At 33.1% G+C, this 21,845-nt stretch overlaps 1 protein-coding gene across 4 annotated transcripts in view; it reads right to left on the bottom strand.

The window, feature by feature from the left end:
* LOC127727252 (tyrosine-protein phosphatase Lar-like) overlaps nucleotides 1-21,845 on the bottom strand; it is a 151,786-nt gene that overhangs the window by 97,156 nt on the left and 32,785 nt on the right. For 3 of the 4 annotated variants that reach the window (XM_052234741.1, XM_052234739.1, XM_052234742.1), the window contains exons 1-2: nucleotides 16,333-16,675; nucleotides 15,347-15,444 (exon numbers count right to left, since the gene is read on the bottom strand). In XM_052234741.1, coding sequence (XP_052090701.1) covers nucleotides 15,347-15,437 — 91 coding nt within the window. In that variant the 5' untranslated portion in view covers nucleotides 15,438-15,444; nucleotides 16,333-16,675. Of the gene's footprint in view, nucleotides 1-15,346; nucleotides 15,445-16,332; nucleotides 16,676-19,284; nucleotides 19,334-21,845 lie in introns of those variants that run through there. The other variant, XM_052234738.1, reaches the window with a different exon arrangement.

Below are 21,845 nucleotides of genomic sequence, written 5' to 3'. Positions count from 1 at the left end.
ATTGTTCTATAATTAAATTTTTACATATATGCATATATTACAATACCATAGCTGTAGTATTTATTATAAAAGAGTAGGAGCATGTAGGTCCATTGTGAAGGTTTTGTCAAATATTTTTAAATGCACAGAACATGGAGAAAATTATAGGCATTGAAAAGAAGAAATAAATTTATCACTATTTTCAACTTTATGGCATCATAATGCACCACCACTTACAGAAAATGATGGAAAGAGCTAATGCTTATAGATATCTTTGCATAGTTGCTTTTAAATATGGATGAAAACAACAAAATATGTTTTTAACGAAGATATAAGAGTTTTCACTAAATGTAAAATAGTTTAATGGTGGTGCTCATACATTTATTATTTTTTTTATCTATGTAATTATTTTAATGGAAAAATGAAAAATGTTCAAATAGGAATTTTATAACTACTCCTTACTGCCTTGGTAACTCACTATGTAAAAGTTTTCTCACATTCTAAATAACTCTTCACTCAATATTGTTTGAAGAGATTTGTGGTCTTGTATGGTGACATCTATATTTGCTCCATGTTTTGGGTTAGTGCCTTAATGCCCCTACTTCATTACACATATGAAGTTGATTAATTGTATAACCCTTAAAACGCAATGCAGTTTCTGAATTATATGCTATAACCAGTCATTAACCAAAAAATAAGGTCAAAGCATACTCATTGGATCAACACAACTTTTCATTGCTGAACCTAAAAGGTGAAAAATTGAGTCATTGTTTTAGAGAGGAACTTCTGAATATATATATGTACACAAAAGAAAAAAAACATTTACTTTCCTATCAAAACTAGACAAGAAAACCAAATCATCCTGGATTATATAAAGAAGTCATTTAATATATATTTTTATGTACTCCCTCCCCTCCCCCCCAAAAAAAGACCCTTTATCTACCTTGTAAGTGGGATGAAAATGCTTTTATTATTTTTTTATTTTCATTTAAATGCATATTCAAATTCCAAAGATCCACTACAAATGTTAACTTTTGACAGGAATCTAATAGCTGTAGAGGCTATAAGCCAGCATTTGTTATCATAGTTAAATCTACACAATGGCCTTTAGTGACTACCGAAGCTTTACTGATGGTCATTATACATAATGGATGGACAATTATAATTTAATGGCAAAAGTAATTATATTTATTGATATTTGCCTAACTCAACTGATTTATAATCCTCAACATGGCTCTTAGCTTTATGATACGGGTTTTCTTTTTGTTTTTATATTTGTGTGGTGTATGCAATTTTTTTTTTGCGTTTACTGTTGTTTTTCAGAAAATATCGTTCAAATGGTCAATGTCAAATGCCCACTATTTCTTCCAAACAAAGTTCAGATTAATTCCTAAATCCATTGAAATTTCATTTGGAACATCAATGATATTATAACAGACCATAGACGCCTGACATTCACGACGACATTTTGATCCCCCATCCCTACTCATTTATATGCATTGATCTATTGTATGACTCATCAATGCACCATATATCTAACACTTAAAAATCACAATCAATTAGTTCTCATTAAAATTCAATCTTCAGAACCAAGATAAAACACAAAAAAATTTCTACATTCTATCTTCCAATTTTCCCGGACATCCCCAAAAGACTTAATTATACAAATGTCTGACAACTGTACATCTATTATTCACACCTTTTGGAGTGCTATCTGATAATAGTTTCAATCAAATTATTGAAAAATATTAATTTTTCTTGAAAACAAGTACAAATGCTTTGAAAATTATTATTTCTATTTCATTCCCCCTTATAACGAGTTATTAATTAATTATCATTCTTTTAAATTATTGATGACAATATCACTGAGAGCATAATGTCACAAACATCTCTTATCAATAGAGAAAATCGTCAAACTTTAAACCAGCCTATATTGTCAATATTATTCCAATTAACATAGATCACTTGTACATAAAATCATTGATTCCTTGATAGATCAAATATATACAGTTTTAAGAGCTAGTGGTTGTTTAAAGCAGCTAGCCATATATTCTGAATGTAATTTATGTGAACATTCTCTTAGACAGCATTGATTATTAATGAAAATGCTAGAAAAATTTAGCATATAACCCATACTTAATAGAATCTGAGCAAAGTCTGATAGAGTGTTGTTGCTTACTGGGAAGCTATTGAACCAATAGTACCGAAGTCTCTTTAAAAAAATTCATGGATGCTTCCATGATTTAGTTTATGTTATAGAATATTTGTGACCCCCCAGTCCAATCCTCTTTTCCTTGATTAAGACATCAATGATTGTAACTTTATAACCAGATATTTTTTTGCCATGAGAAACCTGACAGTTGCTACTAGTGTAGTTGGATCTGCTTATCCATCCTGAGCTCCAGAACACCTGGGGTCACCCCTAATTTTTACTGGGGTTTGTGTCTGACAGGTGCTACAAATGGAGTTGGATCTGCTTACCCTTCCAGAACACCTGGGGTCACCCCTAGTTTTTACTGGGGTTTGTGTCTGACAGGTGCTACTAATGGAGTTGGATCTGCTTACCCTTCCAGAACACCTGGGGTCACCCCTAGTTTTTACTGGGGTTTGTGTCTGACAGGTGCTACAAATGGAGTTGGATCTGCTTACCCTTCCAGAACACCTGGGGTCACCCCTAGTTTTTACTGGGGTTTGTGTCTGACAGGTGCTACAAATGGAGTTGGATCTGCTTACCCTTCCAGAACACCTGGGGTCACCCCTAATTTTTACTGGGGTTTGTGTCTGACAGGTGCTACAAATGGAGTTGGATCTGCTTACCCTTCCAGAACACCTGGGGTCACCCCTAGTTTTTACTGGGGTTTGTGTCTGACAGGTGCTACAAATGGAGTTGGATCTGCTTACCCTTCCAGAACACCTGGGGTCACCCCTAATTTTTACTGGGGTTTGTGTCTGACAGGTGCTACAAATGGAGTTGGATCTGCTTACCCTTCCAGAACACCTGGGGTCACCCCTAGTTTTTACTGGGGTTTGTGTCTGACAGGTGCTACTAATGGAGTTGGATCTGCTTACCCTTCCAGAACACCTGGGGTCACCCCTAGTTTTTACTGGGGTTTGTGTCTGACAGGTGCTACAAATGGAGTTGGATCTGCTTACCCTTCCAGAACACCTGGGGTCACCCCTAGTTTTTACTGGGGTTTGTGTCTGACAGGTGCTACAAATGGAGTTGGATCTGCTTACCCTTCCAGAACACCTGGGGTCACCCCTAGTTTTTACTGGGGTTTGTGTCTGACAGGTGCTACAAATGGAGTTGGATCTGCTTACCCTTCCAGAACACCTGGGGTCACCCCTAGTTTTTACTGGGGTTTGTGTCTGACAGGTGCTACAAATGGAGTTGGATCTGCTTACCCTTCCAGAACACCTGGGGTCACCCCTAGTTTTTACTGGGGTTTGTGTCTGACAGGTGCTACAAATGGAGTTGGATCTGCTTACCCTTCCAGAACACCTGGGGTCACCCCTAGTTTTTACTGGGGTTTGTGTCTGACAGGTGCTACTAATGGAGTTGGATCTGCTTACCCTTCCAGAACACCTGGGGTCACCCCTAGTTTTTACTGGGGTTTGTGTCTGACAGGTGCTACAAATGGAGTTGGATCTGCTTTCCCTTCCAGAACACCTGGGGTCACCCCTAGTTTTGAGTGGGGTTTGTGTCTGACAGGTGCTACTAATGGAGTTGGATTTGCTTACCCTTCCAGAACACCTGGGGTCACCCCTAGTTTTTACTGGGGTTTGTGTCTGACAGGTGCTACAAATGGAGTTGGATCTGCTTACCCTTCCAGAACACCTGGGGTCACCCCTCGTTTTTACTGGGGTTTGTGTCTGACAGGTGCTACAAATGGAGTTGGATCTGCTTACCCTTCCAGAACACCTGGGGTCACCCCTCGTTTTTACTGGGGTTTGTGTCTGACAGGTGCTACTAATGGAGTTGGATCTGCTTACCCTTCCAGAACACCTGGGGTCACCCCTAGTTTTTAGTGGGGTTTGTGTCTGACAGGTGCTACTAATGGAGTTGGATCTGCTTACCCTTCCAGAACACCTGGGGTCACCCCTAGTTTTTAGTGGGGTTTGTGTCTGACAGGTGCTACTAATGGAGTTGGATCTGCCTACCCTTCCAGAACACCTGGGGTCACCCCTAGTTTTTACTGGGGTTTGTGTCTGACAGGTGCTACTAATGGAGTTGGATCTGCCTACCCTTCCAGAACACCTGGGGTCACCCCTAGTTTTTAGTGGGGTTTGTGTCTGACAGGTGCTACTAATGGAGTTGGATCTGCTTACCCTTCAAGAACACCTGGGGTCACCCCTAGTTTTTAGTGGGGTTTGTGTCTGACAGGTGCTACTAATGGAGTTGGATCTGCTTACCCTTCCAGAACACCTGGGGTCACCCCTAGTTTTTAGTGGGGTTTGTGTCTGACAGGTGCTACTAATGGAGTTGGATCTGCTTACCCTTCCAGAACACCTGGGGTCACCCCTAGTTTTGAGTGGGGTTTGTGTCTGACAGGTGCTACTAATGGAGTTGGATCTGCTTACCCTTCCAGAACACCTGGGGTCACCCCTAGTTTTTACTGGGGTTTGTGTCTGACAGGTGCTACTAATGGAGTTGGATCTGCCTACCCTTCCAGAACACCTGGGGTCACCCCTAGTTTTGAGTGGGGTTTGTGTCTGACAGGTGCTACTAATGGAGTTGGATCTGCTTACCCTTCCAGAACACCTGGGGTCACCCCTAGTTTTTACTGGGGTTTGTGTCTGACAGGTGCTACAAATGGAGTTGGATCTGCTTACCCTTCCAGAACACCTGGGGTCACCCCTAGTTTTTAGTGGGGTTTGTGTCTGACAGGTGCTACTAATGGAGTTGGATCTGCCTACCCTTCCAGAACACCTGGGGTCACCCCTAGTTTTGAGTGGGGTTTGTGTCTGACAGGTGCTACTAATGGAGTTGGATCTGCTTACCCTTCCAGAACACCTGGGGTCACCCCTAGTTTTTACTGGGGTTTGTGTCTGACAGGTGCTACAAATGGAGTTGGATCTGCTTACCCTTCCAGAACACCTGGGGTCACCCCTAGTTTTGAGCAGGGTTTGTGCAGTGTTTTCTATGTAGTGTTTAGTTGACTAGAGCAGTCCCTCTGTTTGGCCATGCAGCTTTGTCATATATGTTGTTGGAATTTGTATATCTATTTTCTTGGAGAAGTTGGTTGATATGGTCTGCTGTACTGGCAAATATTTTTTTTATTCTTCCTGTTACCCTTAACCTCTTATGTATTATGTCTTTGTCTTGCTGTTTTTGAATTCCCCTTTTATATCTTCTCTCCCTTTTTCCAATATACATGTAGGCATCAATATACTTTATATGTAGAGATGTTACTTCATCTTCTTATTTTTATATTTACAATCTTTTAACAATAAATACAAAAGATCATTGATTTCAATAAATAAGTAGTAAACAATTGTTCATAAAAAATGAGAATTATGCTGAACAAGTCTATCTGCAGTATTCTGTGAAGTCATTCTGATCTTCAATATTCATCCTTCCTGACTACAGAAATTATAGTATCTGTAATCGATGTCTTAGGGCTTAAACATCTGATATCAAATACCTAGCAAGTTGACCGAATCAATTTGATGAAAAACTTGATATAGAGAGAAAAACCTTCTGATGCATACATAAACATTACTAGCGGCTGGGATGACTCAAATATCTTACGGCTATGGACGTCATTATCCAGTGAATGGAAAAATTATACTACCAGAAACCTTAACTGGCAATTGAACTGACGACAAATAATAATATGTCCAGTAAATAAGAATCTTGTGGCTAAAAAACTGTTTTTAAAAGACCAAGGAGTCACTGCTCTTCATGGAATGTTTTAACATTCCTCAGGTGTCTTGTTAAAGAAAAAATTTCCAGTGAGAAATTTTCCAGTGAGAAATAATTAAAAACTATGCAAAATTTCAAATCATCAATTTTATTCTCTAGCTTATGTTCCAAAATTATCTGATTTTTGTTTAATCCCCCATCCCCAAAAGACATTTGAAGGACCATTTCAAAAACAACCTTAAAAACTTCTAAATTGTATTTCTTTTTTAGATATACTAGCTATAGAATGGAACAAAGAACTTTGGATAGATTAACAATATAAAATTGATTATAATCTATTAGAAGTGGTGAATGCAATATTCAGAACAGAACAAACAAACCATATAGAAATTCATGGAGATTACATTTTAATATTTCTGTTTCATATTTTTGTAAAGGAACTCATCCTAGTGAATTTCAATTATTTTCTCCACAAAAAATCAAAGACATTTTTATTCTGTGCTATTAATATTTAAACAACAATGCAAATATCTGATCTATACAGAAGCAAAACTATCTGTTACCCCCCCTGAGTTTCTCATTTCAAAAATGTTACGCCAATAAATATTTTCATTATCATTCAACAGAATTCCGGTTGATGATTCATCGGATCAGAAAACAAATTGATCAAATATATATAATAACTGCCTAGTAAAAGACAAGTGTTACAATCATTGTATAGTTTTGTAATACATAGACTATAATAGTTACTAGCCCCTTGGGGGAATGAGCTCCATATCAATGAATTATCTACGACTATTATTTATTGCTATTTTTCTTTTTTTACTACAAACATGAAGAATTCAATTATTTTCAGGTAAAGTTTCACCATTTGTTTTATATGTGTGATTCTAAAGTCATTCAAGGTCAAGTTGTAAAAAAGCTACAATAGAACCATTTCAACAGAATTAGGCATCAGCAGGCTTAGTACTCTTAATTTACAATATTAGGCATCAGCAAGCTTAGTACTCTTAATTTACAATGTTAGGAACTATGAAGGACTGTAGGTGCTATACATATCTTTCAAATCATGCTAAAAACTTGGTTGCAATTTCTTCTCAAACTTTTAATCAATCTTTTGTCAAATTTTCACACCTTTATTAATAATGATAGCAGTACTGTTTTAAGGTAGAAGAGAACATCTAATTTGCTACTGTTCATAATCTGGTAATAAAAAAAATATGAAAAGGGCTTTTTAGTGCACGCAAAGGTTCCATATAATTCTAACTTTTTGGCAATTTACTTATTTTTATAAAAATTTCCATAAACTGAAAAGTTAATTACACAATTAGTTGCATACATGTACTCTCTAGTCATTTTCTTGTTGTTGACCAGCATGGATAGTACATGATTTAACTGCTTAACAAAAATTGTAGTCAATTGAACAATAAAATAAGGTCGAGAGAAAAACAAACAAAAAATCAGTTATAAACAAACAAATCATACTGTGTTTTATTGTTATGTACCAATTACACAAGATGACAAATCAAACACACACCAAGGTGACATAACAAGAAGTCAAACACTCCCCTCCAGGCTAATGTTTTAATGACTATATTAATAATTATCTGTCTTCATTTTACAGTGTATGTATGTCACCTATGTTTTAATGTTGTTTTTTTATCAATTTTAAAAAGTTGTAGAATGACTCTTCTTTTTTTAAAGCCGACCGTGCGAGGGCTTTATATCTAGTCAAGGTGGTTTAACACTCCCATAGTAGTATTTTTTAAAAGCATTTTAGTCAGCCTTACCATGTACAGAAACTGCTTTACTTACAAAATGTACATTGCATTTGCCTACATTTTAAAAGAGTTCTTTGTCAAGGCCTCCCTTTCAGTACTACTAGATTATCACATGATTATATTGCTGACTTTGGATTATGCTATTATGATATATGATGAATTCTGCAGCTAAAACATTTTATTTTTTAATTTCAAAAATCATAAGTTTTGCCTATAGTTCTGGGTTGAAAGTTTGCACCTAAAACCTTGAATTTTCATTTCAATTGTAATTTTTTTTTAAATAAAATCCATTATGATGAAAATCAAATCTGCACCCAATGCCTACAGGTCCCTTTTGTTTCTGCACTATTATTCTCAAAACTTATTCACAATAACAAAAAAGTAATGCCCTAACCATAATTATCACAAATTAATCTGGATTTTATATAAATCAAACTTTGGCTCCAGATATCTTTTGTTTCCTGGATAAAATTTATATTTACAAATTAAAATGTATCGTAAATCAATTATATTTATTAAAATCCACTTATTTTTTAGACTATACATTGGTAACAGGTTTTAACACCACTATCAAAATGACAAGGGAATAAGTCATCAATCCACTTTGCATAACAACATGTGCATCTTTTATATATTAATACAAATCAAATATTTCATCATATTTTGATGATTATAAGAAATCTCCTTGTAACATTAACTTTTTACAACATTCTGATTGGCGACATGTTTTCCTGTAACAGCTGGGTCTCCATAAAAGTATACCGAGGGCGTCATGATCGTTATGATGCAATATACGACTACTGCTTACATGCATTTTGTAACATCATACACCACACTTCTATCGGAAAAAAGTAAAATAACAAAATTACGACTCCAAGGAAAATTCAAAGCAAAAAGTCCCCTTATCAAATGGTAAAATCAACAGCTAAAATACATGAAACGAATGGAAAACAACTGTTATATTCCTCACTTGGTACAGGCATTTCCTTATGTAGAAAATGATGGATTAAGCCTGGTTTTATAGCTAGCTTAAACTCATCTTTTCTATGCTTCAATGCTCTTTATTCAATCCTACTTGCAAGTTTTTTTCGATGTCATTTTATGCTACCTTACTACTGAATATTTTCTATGTCATTTTATGCTACCCTGCTACTGAATGTTGCAATGTCTTTTTATGCTACCCTGCTACTGAATATTTTCAGTCATTTTATGCTTCCTTGCTACTAAATGTTGCAATGACTTTTATGCTGCCCTGCTACTGAATATTTTCAATGTCATTTTATGCTTTCCTACTACTAAATGTTGCAATGTCTTTTTATGCTGCCCTGCTACTGAATATTTTCAATGTCATTTTATGCTTCCCTACTACTGAATGTTGCAATGACTTTTTATGCTGCCCTGCTAATTAATATTTTCAATGTCATTTTATGCTTCCTTGCTTCTGAATGTTGCAATTCATTTTATGCTGCCCTGTTACTGAATGTTTTCAATGTCATTTTATGCTGCCCTGCTACTTAATATTTTCAATGTCATTTTATGCTGCCCTGCAAATGAATGTTTTCAATGTCATTTTATGCTGCCCTGCTACTTAATATTTTCAATGTCATTTTATGCTGCCCTGCTGCTAAATGTTTTCAATGTTTTTAAATGCTGCTCTGATGCTGAATGTTTTCAATGTCATTTTATGTAGCCCTATTGATGAATGTTTTAAGTATTTTCTATGTAGTATTATGTTCCTTATGCTGAAAGTTTTCCATGTTGATTAGTGTTGTTCAGCACATTAATGCACTGCTACTCCAGGCTCAGTTGTCCTGTTTATCTTTATCTATACCCTTTTGTTTTATTCTGCACGCCATTGATTGTTTCATGAATATTTTGTTGTTGATAAAAGAAGTCATTGTTGTTATGAATAATTCTGTATACATATTTATGAAAAAAATCCATATTTGTTAAACTTAAAATAGGGAATATTAATAAAAAGTGCCATTTACAAAGAAAACCAAGATAAAACTTATGTATGCCACCAGTTTTAACTTTTAAGAAAATTTGTATATGTTTTGTTATAATTAAAGTTAGCACTATATACGATCAATGACAATGTATAATATTACAGTTTATATTAATATACCAACTTGTAAACATTTCCAACTTAACTATAACCAACGTGTCAAAAAATACATCATGATTCAGGGGAATAGGTACACTACTTCTAGTTTATAATTAGTCATCAGACCTAAATGTAGTATTTCTATTTCATATGCCTTTTTTAGTCTTATCAATTTGCCAACAATGCTTGCATTTACTGCCTTATTAAGGGACGCCATCAAAAGATCGATGTAGGATAAAAAACTTAAATCAAATAGTTTGGGGGTGGGGGGTAAAAATTGCTGCAAATTTTGTTTATCCAAAATCAATTTTTCCATATATCCATATTGGTCAATCAATTTTTCCCAAATTAAGTTAAGGGTGGGGGTAGGGGGGTCAGTGAAAAAACTATGTGAATTAATTTTTTTATCCTTCATTGAACTTTTGATGTCGTCCCTAACAAAGAATATTTTTATTTTTGAGATGGTTTGGATCAACATGTAACATTAATTCAATGAACATAAAGCTATTTTCTACATCTAATTGAATTTTTTTTTGGACTAGATGCAGAGATCTAGACTGAAAAAAAAAGTCAGGAAGAAAATAATAATCCCGATGTTAGATACCCGATATCTGAAAAAACTATATAAACATAAAACATAGAGTGAATCAATTACAACATTATAATCCAAATCTAATAAAAAGCTGAGATGTACCATTGACTTTTTGACATTTGGTGACACATTTGTTGTAACAGTTGGTTTGTAGAGAAGCATGATTAAAAAAACATACCACAATCATGATGCAACTTTACAGCATGAGTTTACTCACGTAGTATTTATTTACAGCACGAGTTTACTCACGTAATATTTATTTACAGCATGAGTTTACTCATGTAGTACTTACGTCAGGTATGTTTACACATACTGAACTTGCATCAGCATGAATTTACATGTGTACTACTGGAGTAGATACTATTTCGTCAGATCTGTCTCAAACTAAGAGATATCGAAGATGCATAAGCATGTGCCTAACCAGTGTATAAATGCTATGGAAAGTTTAAGTCTAAACATTGCTTCTTACAATAGCCAAACTAAAAATAGCTCCTTTATTTCAATTTACTTTTCTAGAATGGGTCTGTAATGTAATAAAAAAAGATGTGGTATGATTGCCAGAGAGATAACTCTCCATCCGAGACCAAATGACATAGAAGTTTACAACTATAGGTCACTGTACGGCATTCAACAATGAGCAAAACCTATACCGTATAGTACAGAGTTCTCGAAATCTTTTTTTCCCTGGTGGTTCTTGAAGAAAATCTGCTGGTCCTGGCTACAATTTCTGTTGCAAAAAATACCAACACTGTGTTGGTGCTTTGCAAAATTTTGGTGGTCTAAACCTTCGGACCACCACTTTTCGAGAACTCTGATAGTAAGCTATGAAAAGCCCTGAAATGACAAAAGTAAGCCTGAGTTGTTCAAAGGAGTTACACACAGTAGAGTTTTCCTTTGCCTTTATTTCTCTATCATAAACCTGCCACCATATCTTGTTCCAAATACTGCCATTCTACTGACTAAAACTAAAGGACAAATTTTCACTGCTGTTTTTACTTCCTATCAACTTCTAATATAAGATCCTATACATGAATTTTGGGTTTTATTTCATTTTCAGAAGTTAAACAAACAAAAAAGCTTTCTCCGACTGTCAATCTTAGGAGAAAAAAATAAAATGTGAAGAGTTGTTCATGAATTTTTTATTGACCTGATTGAGGACACTATTTAGCAATGATAATTCTACCCTGTGTTTGTTTAGTGATGAGTGTAGTTTATGACTTATATTGATTATATTCATATTAATATATGTCCGTAGGGAATATTGTTGCTATGACGAATGTCAGAAGTTGCTAATTCGTACCACGGCTCTTAAAGGTCTGGTACCAGCCACTTCTCACTATTCATATCCAATTCATTGTAAAAATTCATCCCATTGTAGTCAGCCATTTAAAAATGTAGTTTTTTTTTTTACAATTGATTATAGCTTTTGAAGGCAATTGATTAACAAGTTTTTCTCAATCCATTCTGGTTTTAAGCAAACTTCAATGGAATTTTCATTTAGGCAATTTGTAAAATTTGGATTATGGGAAGATTGCTATATTGGCTATAAAATGTGTGTAAACCTACTGAATTTAATTGCCCACTTAGTTCATGCCTCCCACTATAATGAATTTCATCATCCAATTCTTGATGACTATTTTATCATTGATATACAGTAATCTTCATTAATAACAGGTCATCTTTATATTAGATATTGTAGTCTTCGTTTTCTACTGTTGAATATATCTTAAGAATTTTCTACTGTTGAATATATCTTAAGATATATGAGGAAACTTTATAATATTGTCAAAATAATCAATCAGGGTCCAAATTAGTAAGAGTCCAAGGTTTTTTATGAGAGGGGACTTTTCATTTTCTAATTAAAAGCAGGACCTTTCATTTGAAAATTCAAATGGTCCTTGACCTTTTATCACTTAAAGAAAACTTGTAACCCTGAATAATGCAGTTTAAATTGTAATAAGGAAAGTCTGCCCTGGAGAATCTGAATGAAGACTAAATGAAAATATGTCATGGTAACCAGAACCATAGATTTTTTCATCATTCTGACTGTTATGCAGTTTGTTAATAGAATTGAAGAAAGACAAATAATAAATTCATTATTCTTTGTTAAATTGACATTGGTTTCATCAATGTATTCTATGACTCACACAAAGATAATCATTATTTTGAAAGAAGGATTAATATCTGGTGAAAACCGGACTTCTCTTTCCATCTTTTATGTTGAAATATCCCAGTTTTTCACAATAAATTGTAGCCTATGTTCGTCTTTTAAGCCAATCACCCAGACTTTTTACCGACAGTGACATAGGATGACAATAAGAGATGTGACGACTCAGATTTCAATACCAGCAGCTAATTGAATCAGACCTAACAATGACAGTTTTATCATACTCCGAATAAGTCAACAATCTAAAACCGTTTTATAAAACAAATGAATAGATATTGATCCATTATGGAAACAGAATTACAAATGAAGAAAATGGCCATAGAGGCAGGAATGAAGGGTCCTTGACAGCCATATAGATATATTTAATCAATCACATTTCAGATTGAATGATGGTCAGAAAACTGAGAATGAACCAAAGTAGTACTAATACAATACCATTTTGTCTATGACTGTCAACTTTTTTTGTCCACATGCAATAGAATCATACAGAGGGCAACCACTAACTTGTATTTCAGAATATACTTGAAATCAACAGGTATGACCTATGACCAATACAGAAACATACATAGTACACATCTTATGGTCCTTTATCTATGATACAATATATATATAAAATTGAGAATGGAAATGGGGAATGTTTCAAAGAGACAACAACTCGACCAAAGAGCAGAAAACAGACCATGTATAGACCATTGAGTGTTGTCTTCTTTGATCTGGACATGTTCCAAAGCTACATGATTATCCCAAAAATAAATTAGGATCATAAAGATCTACAATGTTTTATATATCATCTGTCTTAAAATGTTCTTTGAAAAAAATACACAAAACATAATCAAGTTTCATGGTGATATTATATGATGACTTTACACAAATTTCTGACTAATTTGAATAAACCTCCAAACATGTACTGAGAAATATTAAAGAGCACAAATCACATATTTATATAGGGAGTGTATTATATGATCTTCTCTGACGGTTGCAAAAGATTTATGTTGGAAGATCTCGTGCCCTTTGCTAATTATGCTAAAATGTTCTTGAAATAAACAAATTGTTTAGACGACAATTTGAAAAGATTTCCACATTACCCTTATGTCACAGTAATATTTTGTCAGAAGCCATAGCCTACACTTACATTTTCTGAAAGCATTTTTACTAAAGATTAAAAACTGTGTTTAAAAATATTGTTAAATTCAAAAAAAAATTTAAATGAACATACAGAGCAAAATAAGCTCTCAAATGCATGTAATTTCTCCTTTATATCAATTATGGAGTAGAAAAAACAAAACAAAACACGAAAACAACAGAAAACCAATTTACTAGATAAGGAAGTATATTTGATGACCCCCTGGGGTCAGACCTTTGTAATGTGATAATATGTAGTTTATAAAATTTGCAAATCATTTATCAAAGTAACCCATCAATATTAACAAACATATTACGTTTCTGTTTTAGAAATCATACTATCTTCACAGCTTTATTCTAATATGGCCTAAAGATATTGTCGGAAGGAACGTTTTTTAAAACATATTTGAGGTTTGTAGTTTGTCAGATATTTGTATAGATAAATGATACCAGGGATACATAAAGGAACCACAGTTTCAAGACTGAATTAAAAAAAATTCTCTCATTTGTTTTTCTCTGAAATCAATACTGACGTCCAAAGGGGTCTGAAGAACATTAGACATATATATACATATATTAACTTGTAAATTGACATCTATCTATTTTCTCGAACATGTCGAACATCTCAAAGGCCATATCCAAACTTTGACAAGAATGTTGAGAAAAATTGTCAACTGAATCAATATTGTTAACTATTTTTTTGTGACGGTGCTTTATTGTTTAAATATTTATCTTTACGCTCCATGTAGGGGTACAGGGAGTTTAAATACAATTCTTGGATAGCAAGATCTACATTTTGGTAAAAGGTAGAAAACTTGGACAAATAACACTTAAACATTTTTTTGCTTGCTATCTTCAGTTGTTCAATAAGGCTTTCAATTTCAATTTCCTTGGAGAATTTGTATTTCAGAACAAAATGGTTTAATAAATATCAAGATAAGCTGTGGAGTATGTGGAGAATGGAAATTTCTTCCACAATTCTTTATAACGATTATCAATGTCTGATAAAATAAACCCCCCCAAAAAATAATGTAAAACTTGGCAAAATAAGTAGATATTAAAAGTCAGGACATCATTCTATATTTTATCTCCTCTTTAATGTTTTTCTTAAATTTTTTAAAGTTTGTGAATACCCATTGTTGTCCATAAAGTTTCATATCTGTACTTAAAAGTTCGACAGGAAAAGAAAAATGTCCCCTTTATGAACAGGTGCCCTTTGAACAAACAGTCTTCAGACAAGGGTGTACAATATAGGTAGTCATTTTCTATATGGAGAGACAAGTCATTATTAAAGTTCATGTCAATTTTAGTAAATAGCTATCTTTCATATTTTGTACAAAGGAGGCTGTCATAAAATTTGCTGTTTACAGAAAAAATTTGTGTATTTATACCTAGAAACTGCATTGTTCTTATGGGAAATACTATCATTTTTATAATTATAATTATAAACTTGAAAATGCATTTTTCTTATTAAATATTTGTAAATACAAGAATAAAGATGGCTTAATTTCACCTTTATATTCTTACGTAGATAGATATTTTAAAAAGTAAATTAAATACTGGGGTCATGTCTTTTCATTCCATTATGGTATCTTGGCTTCTTGAATTAATCTATGATGTACATTTTTTTGTTTTGAAAGAGTTTTTGATAAAAGAAAAGAAAAGTGCATCTTCAGAAGAATTGGCCCTATATCATTGCATGCTTCATACTTAAAACTAGTAGTGTACTTACTTCCTTCAGCGGCAATGGTTCGGTCCGAGGCCATCAGGACTGTAGCAAGGACTAGTAAAAACCACATGGTGACAGAGCTACAGTCAAGCATGTATTATCTGCAAAAATGAGAAAATAAAAAAAAATTCACAACATCAAAGTTTTTACCCAAAAACCCATCCACCACAATGGGGTTAGTATGTTGACAAAGTTAGTAGTTCCTATGTTGTATTAGTGGTTAGTAGATTAAATAGTACTTTTAGACTGAACAAAATCTGTAATGGAGCAAGTATGTATTCGGGAAGCCTTTGTTTTTATATTCCGTGCTATAGACAATTGTTCCGGTATAAATAATTCGCTATATTCATCCATTCATTATAAATTCTGAATAATTATAATTCCAAAATAAATAAAAATATCCACTGCAGCAAACTATCAACTAATTTATGAAACAATTTCCATAAAATTCTCCATATATGTGGTCATGTTGCACGTTTTAAACTAAATTCTTTTGAAGTTTTAATTGTCAAAAAAAATATGACATAATTCTTTTATAATATATGTAAAATCGCTGATGTACAATTATACGTGCAATGTGCAATCGTGTTATCCTTGAATTGTCAACCGCACATGTATTAATCCTTTATTTCACTATAACATCAATAATAAAGACAACATTGGCAGAGTCAGTCTGTTCCCAGATTGCTGTCTGTTCTATTGAATAAAGTCTGGAACAACTAGACAGCCAATGACACAAACTGTTGAATATCTAAATTAAAGTGACAAAAAGTCTCAAACAAGGTCCAAGTTCTGTCTGAAGAATTACCTTTATCTCAAGGTTGTCAAATGTTTGATGATTTTGATGATTTTATAGTAGATGATAATAGGATCTAATTCACTGTGTACACACTAAAATTCTTCATCAATGAATTAATACTCCATGTCCCACAGGGTTTATATATATAGGTCAATCACACAGGTATATTACTTTATTTACTTTTATTTACCTGATTTAACAACACCTGAATTTTAAATCCCTTTTTTTATATTATAATTTCCAAATCACATGATTTTCCTTCTAATTTTCAGTTCATATTTCTCCTTTTTCTGAAACTATTCCACACAAAACAATGTTCTGGTGTCAATTTTAGCTCATGGTTGAATTTTGCATTCAGTCAATCCTTGTATAGTAGAACCAACTTTACTTTATCTGATCAGCCAATCAAAACATCGCATGTAAATACCAGTCTGTCCTTGTCATCTGTCATCTTGTACTGTATATGTGGACAAAGGGAGAGAACTTGTGCCCCTCAGGTATTTTGCTCCAGTACAAATTTTGTCCAGGTGTGAAATTAAGTTGACAATCAGTGAGGTACAAAAGATCAATAAAGGTGAAAATCAATTAATTAACTTGTGAAAAATAGGAATTTGTAATTCAATAGGAATTAAATCTAATCTACAGTTTGTCAACAAACCTTGAAGAACAATACAAATATAATTTAATTTACATAAGTTACTAGACAAATAGTAATCTAATTAATTTCTGAATTTATCAATGGCATAATATATGCATATAATTCATTGGAATTCTAAATTGTAAATAAGAAAATTCAATATGAATAAATTTGAAATAATGTTTCTGTTATTAACTTTGCATGCATTGTTTTACTGTTGATGTATATACATGTGTTTTTATTGTCAGAAAAAATTGCTTGAGAGCTTACGTTTCTATTTTGTACAAACCCAGCTTTAAATAAAGTTATCTATCCATATCTTATATTTCTGTTAGTTTGTTTTTTATCTCTATTTTTCTGTATTTTTTTCTTTTGTATAAATTTACTCCATGTATCACCTTACGCATTGTAAGTTAAATTATCAAGTTTCCCTCTCTGAACCTTTGTTAATTGATTTTAGAGAATAAAGTATATATCTATTAACAAGGTTAACTAAACATTAAATAGTTAAACAAACAAAAAGATACAAATACAAGATTCTTAAAACAATCTGGTGCTCCAAATATTTTCATTATTTACCATAGTTGTCAGCAGAAACTCCGAAATCTAACTACAATTTTTTTGTCCTTTAGATGCCTTTTGGTTATTTTTGTTTTTGGGTTGCTGTCTCATTGATGTATAGACTGCAACTCCTTTTTTTTTATTGTCTATTATATGAATGATATTTGCCACTGGACATTACGAAAGTAACACTCAATCCCTGAACGCTTTACAAAGTACCTGATAATGTATCAAACAATGGCTACAATACTCCCTACACAAACAACTTTATCCGTAGAAAAGACAATCAGGCCTTCTAATAGTGTAATACACCTACAGTACTCTAAAGGTTCATATGAAAACTTCTTAAACAACTTGTTGGCAAAAATGATGTTTACCATAATTTTTAAATAAAACAGAAAAAGTCAATTAAATTACATGTACCGCTACAACTTTTTTTCAAAACCATACATGTAAAAAATAATTGAACAAGAATGTGTCCATAATACACAGATGCCCCACTCGCACTATCATTTTCTATGTTCAGTGGACCGTAAAATTGGGGTCAAAACTCTAATTTGGCATTAAAATTAGAAAGATCATATCATAGGTAACATGTGTACTAAGTTTCAAGTTGATTTGACTTTAACCCGAATAATTCAGTCCCTCCCCGTGATCGACTCTCCCACTCGCGAGGGCCTGAATTCTTTATACAATAAAAACGTGTCACGAATCCAGGATTTTGATTGGTGCTCTCTGTGAGAGAGAGCCAATCAGCTAATAGCTCAATGTTATCGAGATAGGTAAATCCCGAGCTAATTCCGAATGATTATTTGACGATTTTTTATTGACAAGGCCTTCAGGCGTTAATGTAGCCATCATAGAGCAGTGGAATATAACGACTGAATTATTCGGGTTAATTTGACTTAAACTTCATCAAAAACTACCTTGACCAAAAACTTTAACCTAAAGTGCGGGACAGACGGACAGACGAAGGAAGGAACAAACGAACGGGACACACAGACTGAAAAACATAATGCCTCTCTACTTTCATATGGTAGGGCATAAAAATATAAAAATTGAAATTAGATAAATAATCACATTATCTCTAACATTTTGATCTTTGGATAATAAAAGTAAAAAATATTGGAGGAAAGGGTCGTTGCATGATTTCATATTTCTGAACACAATCAAGTATTTTTCAACCTTACTAAGATCAATAATGGATATTCCCTGGAAACGTTTGTTCCAAGTTACATCTACAACCTTCCTGAATAACTTTATACAAGAATAAAAGAGAAGATATGATTTAATAGTCCACAGATAAAATATGCTGAGCATGCTTTCAGTAAATGAGAGCATACTTTTCCCAACGCAGGGTGATTTAGAGCTAGGCATATTGTATAGACCCTCGTCTTTCATTCAATATCTTAATATTAACCTATACAAAATGTATATATACATGTATTTTCATTCTTTTGGTTGTTGGGTTTTGTCTTATTGGTATAATACTCATATCCATTTTTTTTTTATGGTATTGTTTTTGATTTTGTTGTTATGTTGGTCTTCTGATATATTGATTCTTGTTTGCATATTTATCTAAGTTTCATTTAAACATTAGCGGTTATCAATGTCTCCTAAGTTTTTGCCATTTAAGAATTTGAGGTTGATGTAAAAATTCACTCACAACTTATACTTATGATTTAGTTTTTCCCTATCCTTGAACGCAACTTTCATCTCTGAACATCCATTTTCGTGAAGTTATGTTGGGTTGCTGTCTACCTGACATTTGACCCATATATCTCCTTAGATTTTCAAATACTTCTTGTAGTATCTCTACTGAGATAAAGCATTATATAGATGACAGGTATTTTATGTGATGAATCGTCTGACTTTATGAAATGACTGCTGTGGCAATTTTTGTGTAGGAGTTTTGTAATGAAATGGGACATAACTCTATCTTACCAGGACATGGATTCTTATGTCAGTAAATCATCCAAACTGTTACATTATGCTGAAAATAGACAAATAAAGTGTTAAAAAGGAGAAAAATGGAAATATAATATATAAGCAACAACAACATGGATTAACCAAAAACAAAACTTTTTTTTTTTAAGATTTCCAGAAGTTTTTATCTTGATATATTAAAGTGGTCCTTATAAACTCAAGGAATATTTCATCCATGATTTAACATTGTTAACATTATTTGCAAAATTACCAACCCTTTCAGTTTATAAACATGGTAATTTAATAGTCGTGCTTCTTAAAATATGTTAATAGTTTGCACTTTGTTGTGCATACCTATTACCATTTAAATTATATTGTCAAGCCATTAATTACCCCTGTGAATCATGACAAAGATTATAAACAAACCCACTGTTTAAATCAGCTTTTATCAACATAAGTCTTTAAACATATATAATACGCTTCATCATTTAAAGAAAAAAAAACATTTTTCAAAAGCAAATATAATTTTTGTGTCCCTATTAAAACTAATAAAAGTGAATTCATAATCATGCATAAGTCACTTTCTGAACAAAGAAAAAACTGAATAAAATTATACAATGAGAATTATTGACAATAAATTTAAAAAGCATTTCAAAAGTAAATATTTGACAAAACTGGTGACTTTACATATATACCTGTAAACTCCAACAGTGAAGGTACTCCAAGTATTTTTTAGTTATAAATCGTGACCAAATGTAAAAGTCTTAATACAATAGTATTGATCTTATGAGAGCTACGAGAATCGTGTGACTCATACTCCGTCCTCAACACAAACAATAGAACTTTATTTAAACTTGATTCTAGATACCAAAAAATTTAAGATTAGTTTCCTTCACTCTACACTGCAGAAAAAAAGTTAACTGGACCTTTTCAAAAGGTAACGAGTCGCAAGTTCTTTGGATAAGGGTATTACATGGAATTTAAACTATTCAAAATTTGAAGATTTTAAAAAGTGATTTAAATCTTGTGTGTTATGCAACATGATTTATGCAAAATAAATTAAGATTTTTGTTATCTCTTATTGATAACCATATCTTTTTAATTTATTTCAGATATAAATTTCAGGCCTGAACAAATTCAAATGCAACCCACCAGACTAAAGTATTTTGGACTACATTAAAATGTATTTTGACACTTGAGGATAACAATTTTGACTGAAACTAGACCCTTAACATGAATTTATCATAGCTTTGGAGTGACACAGCAGTCTCATAACTCATAACTTAATGGCAATAGGAGGGATTGGATGGAGAGAAAGAAAGTATTAATCTCTTAACTTAATGGAAAAAGAGGGATTGGATGGAGAGAATGAAAGTTAACTTACTGAAAAAAAGGGGGATTGGATGGAGAGAATGAAAGTTAACTTACTGAAAAAAAGGGGGGATTGGATGGAGAGAATGAAAGTTAACTTACTGAAAAAAGGGGGGATTGGATGGAGAGAATGCTAGTCTTACATCCTTTAACTTACTGAAAAAAGGAGGTGGATTGGATAACATCTCTTAGCTTAATGATTAAGGGGGTTTGGATAGAGAGAATGCAAGTCTTCCATCTCTTAACTTAATGAAAGGGGGGTGGTCTGATGGAGAGAATGAAAGTCTTACATCTCTAAACTTAATTAAAACCTGGGGTGTTTGGAGGGGTGTTGGGTGGAAATAATGAAAGTCTTGCATCTCTTTAACTCAATGTAAAAAGGGGGATTGGATAGAGAGAATAAAAGTCTTAGATCTCTTTACGTCATGGAAAAAGGGAGGGATTACATCAATCTTGCCATGATACAGCCATTATGTGCTGACTTGACAATAAATTAAATAAAATTAAGCAATCATTAATTCATCATCAAAAGACAATGGGAAGACATCGGACCATCTGAGAGAAAATAGGTAAACCAGTTCTTCAGAGTTTGGGCAATCCATATGGCAGTCAGTTTTAACATGTCTAAAAGTAAAATCATTTGAGAGAACCTGAGATTTGAACATGTCTAAAATGAAAGCCATTTGGAAGAACCTATGATCTGGACATGTCTAAAATGAAAGCCATTTGGGAGAACCTGAGATCTGGACATGTCTACAATTAAAGCCATTTGGGAAAACTTGAGATATGGACATGTCTAAAATGAAACCCATTTGGGAGAACCTGAGATTTGGACATGTCTAAATTGAAAGCCATTTGGGGAACCTGAGATTTGAACATGTCTAAAATGAAAGACATTTGGGAGAACCTTACATGAAATAATATCCAGTATACGTGCAAATGGGAAACTTGTAAAATTTCTTTAAAAAATTCTACACTTCTCATATTTCCAAGTTTTTTAAACATCATTTATTCAAACACAGTTGTTTAGTTAAATACACCTAAATATTCCCCCAGAATGTTAGACAATTTTCACTTTACAAGTTCAAAAATTAACATGTCTGATTATGTAATGGATAGGACACACCCAATCACTGTCAACAATGTACATAAGTCAACTTTGATAAAATCATTTTATATGCTTGTTGACATAACATTTTATATTCATC

This window comes from Mytilus californianus, unplaced genomic scaffold, assembly GCF_021869535.1.
Source record: "Mytilus californianus isolate M0D057914Y unplaced genomic scaffold, xbMytCali1.0.p SCAF_19, whole genome shotgun sequence".
Lineage (NCBI taxonomy): Eukaryota > Metazoa > Mollusca > Bivalvia > Mytilida > Mytilidae > Mytilus > Mytilus californianus.
This window is presented reverse-complemented; position numbering and strand designations above follow the sequence as displayed.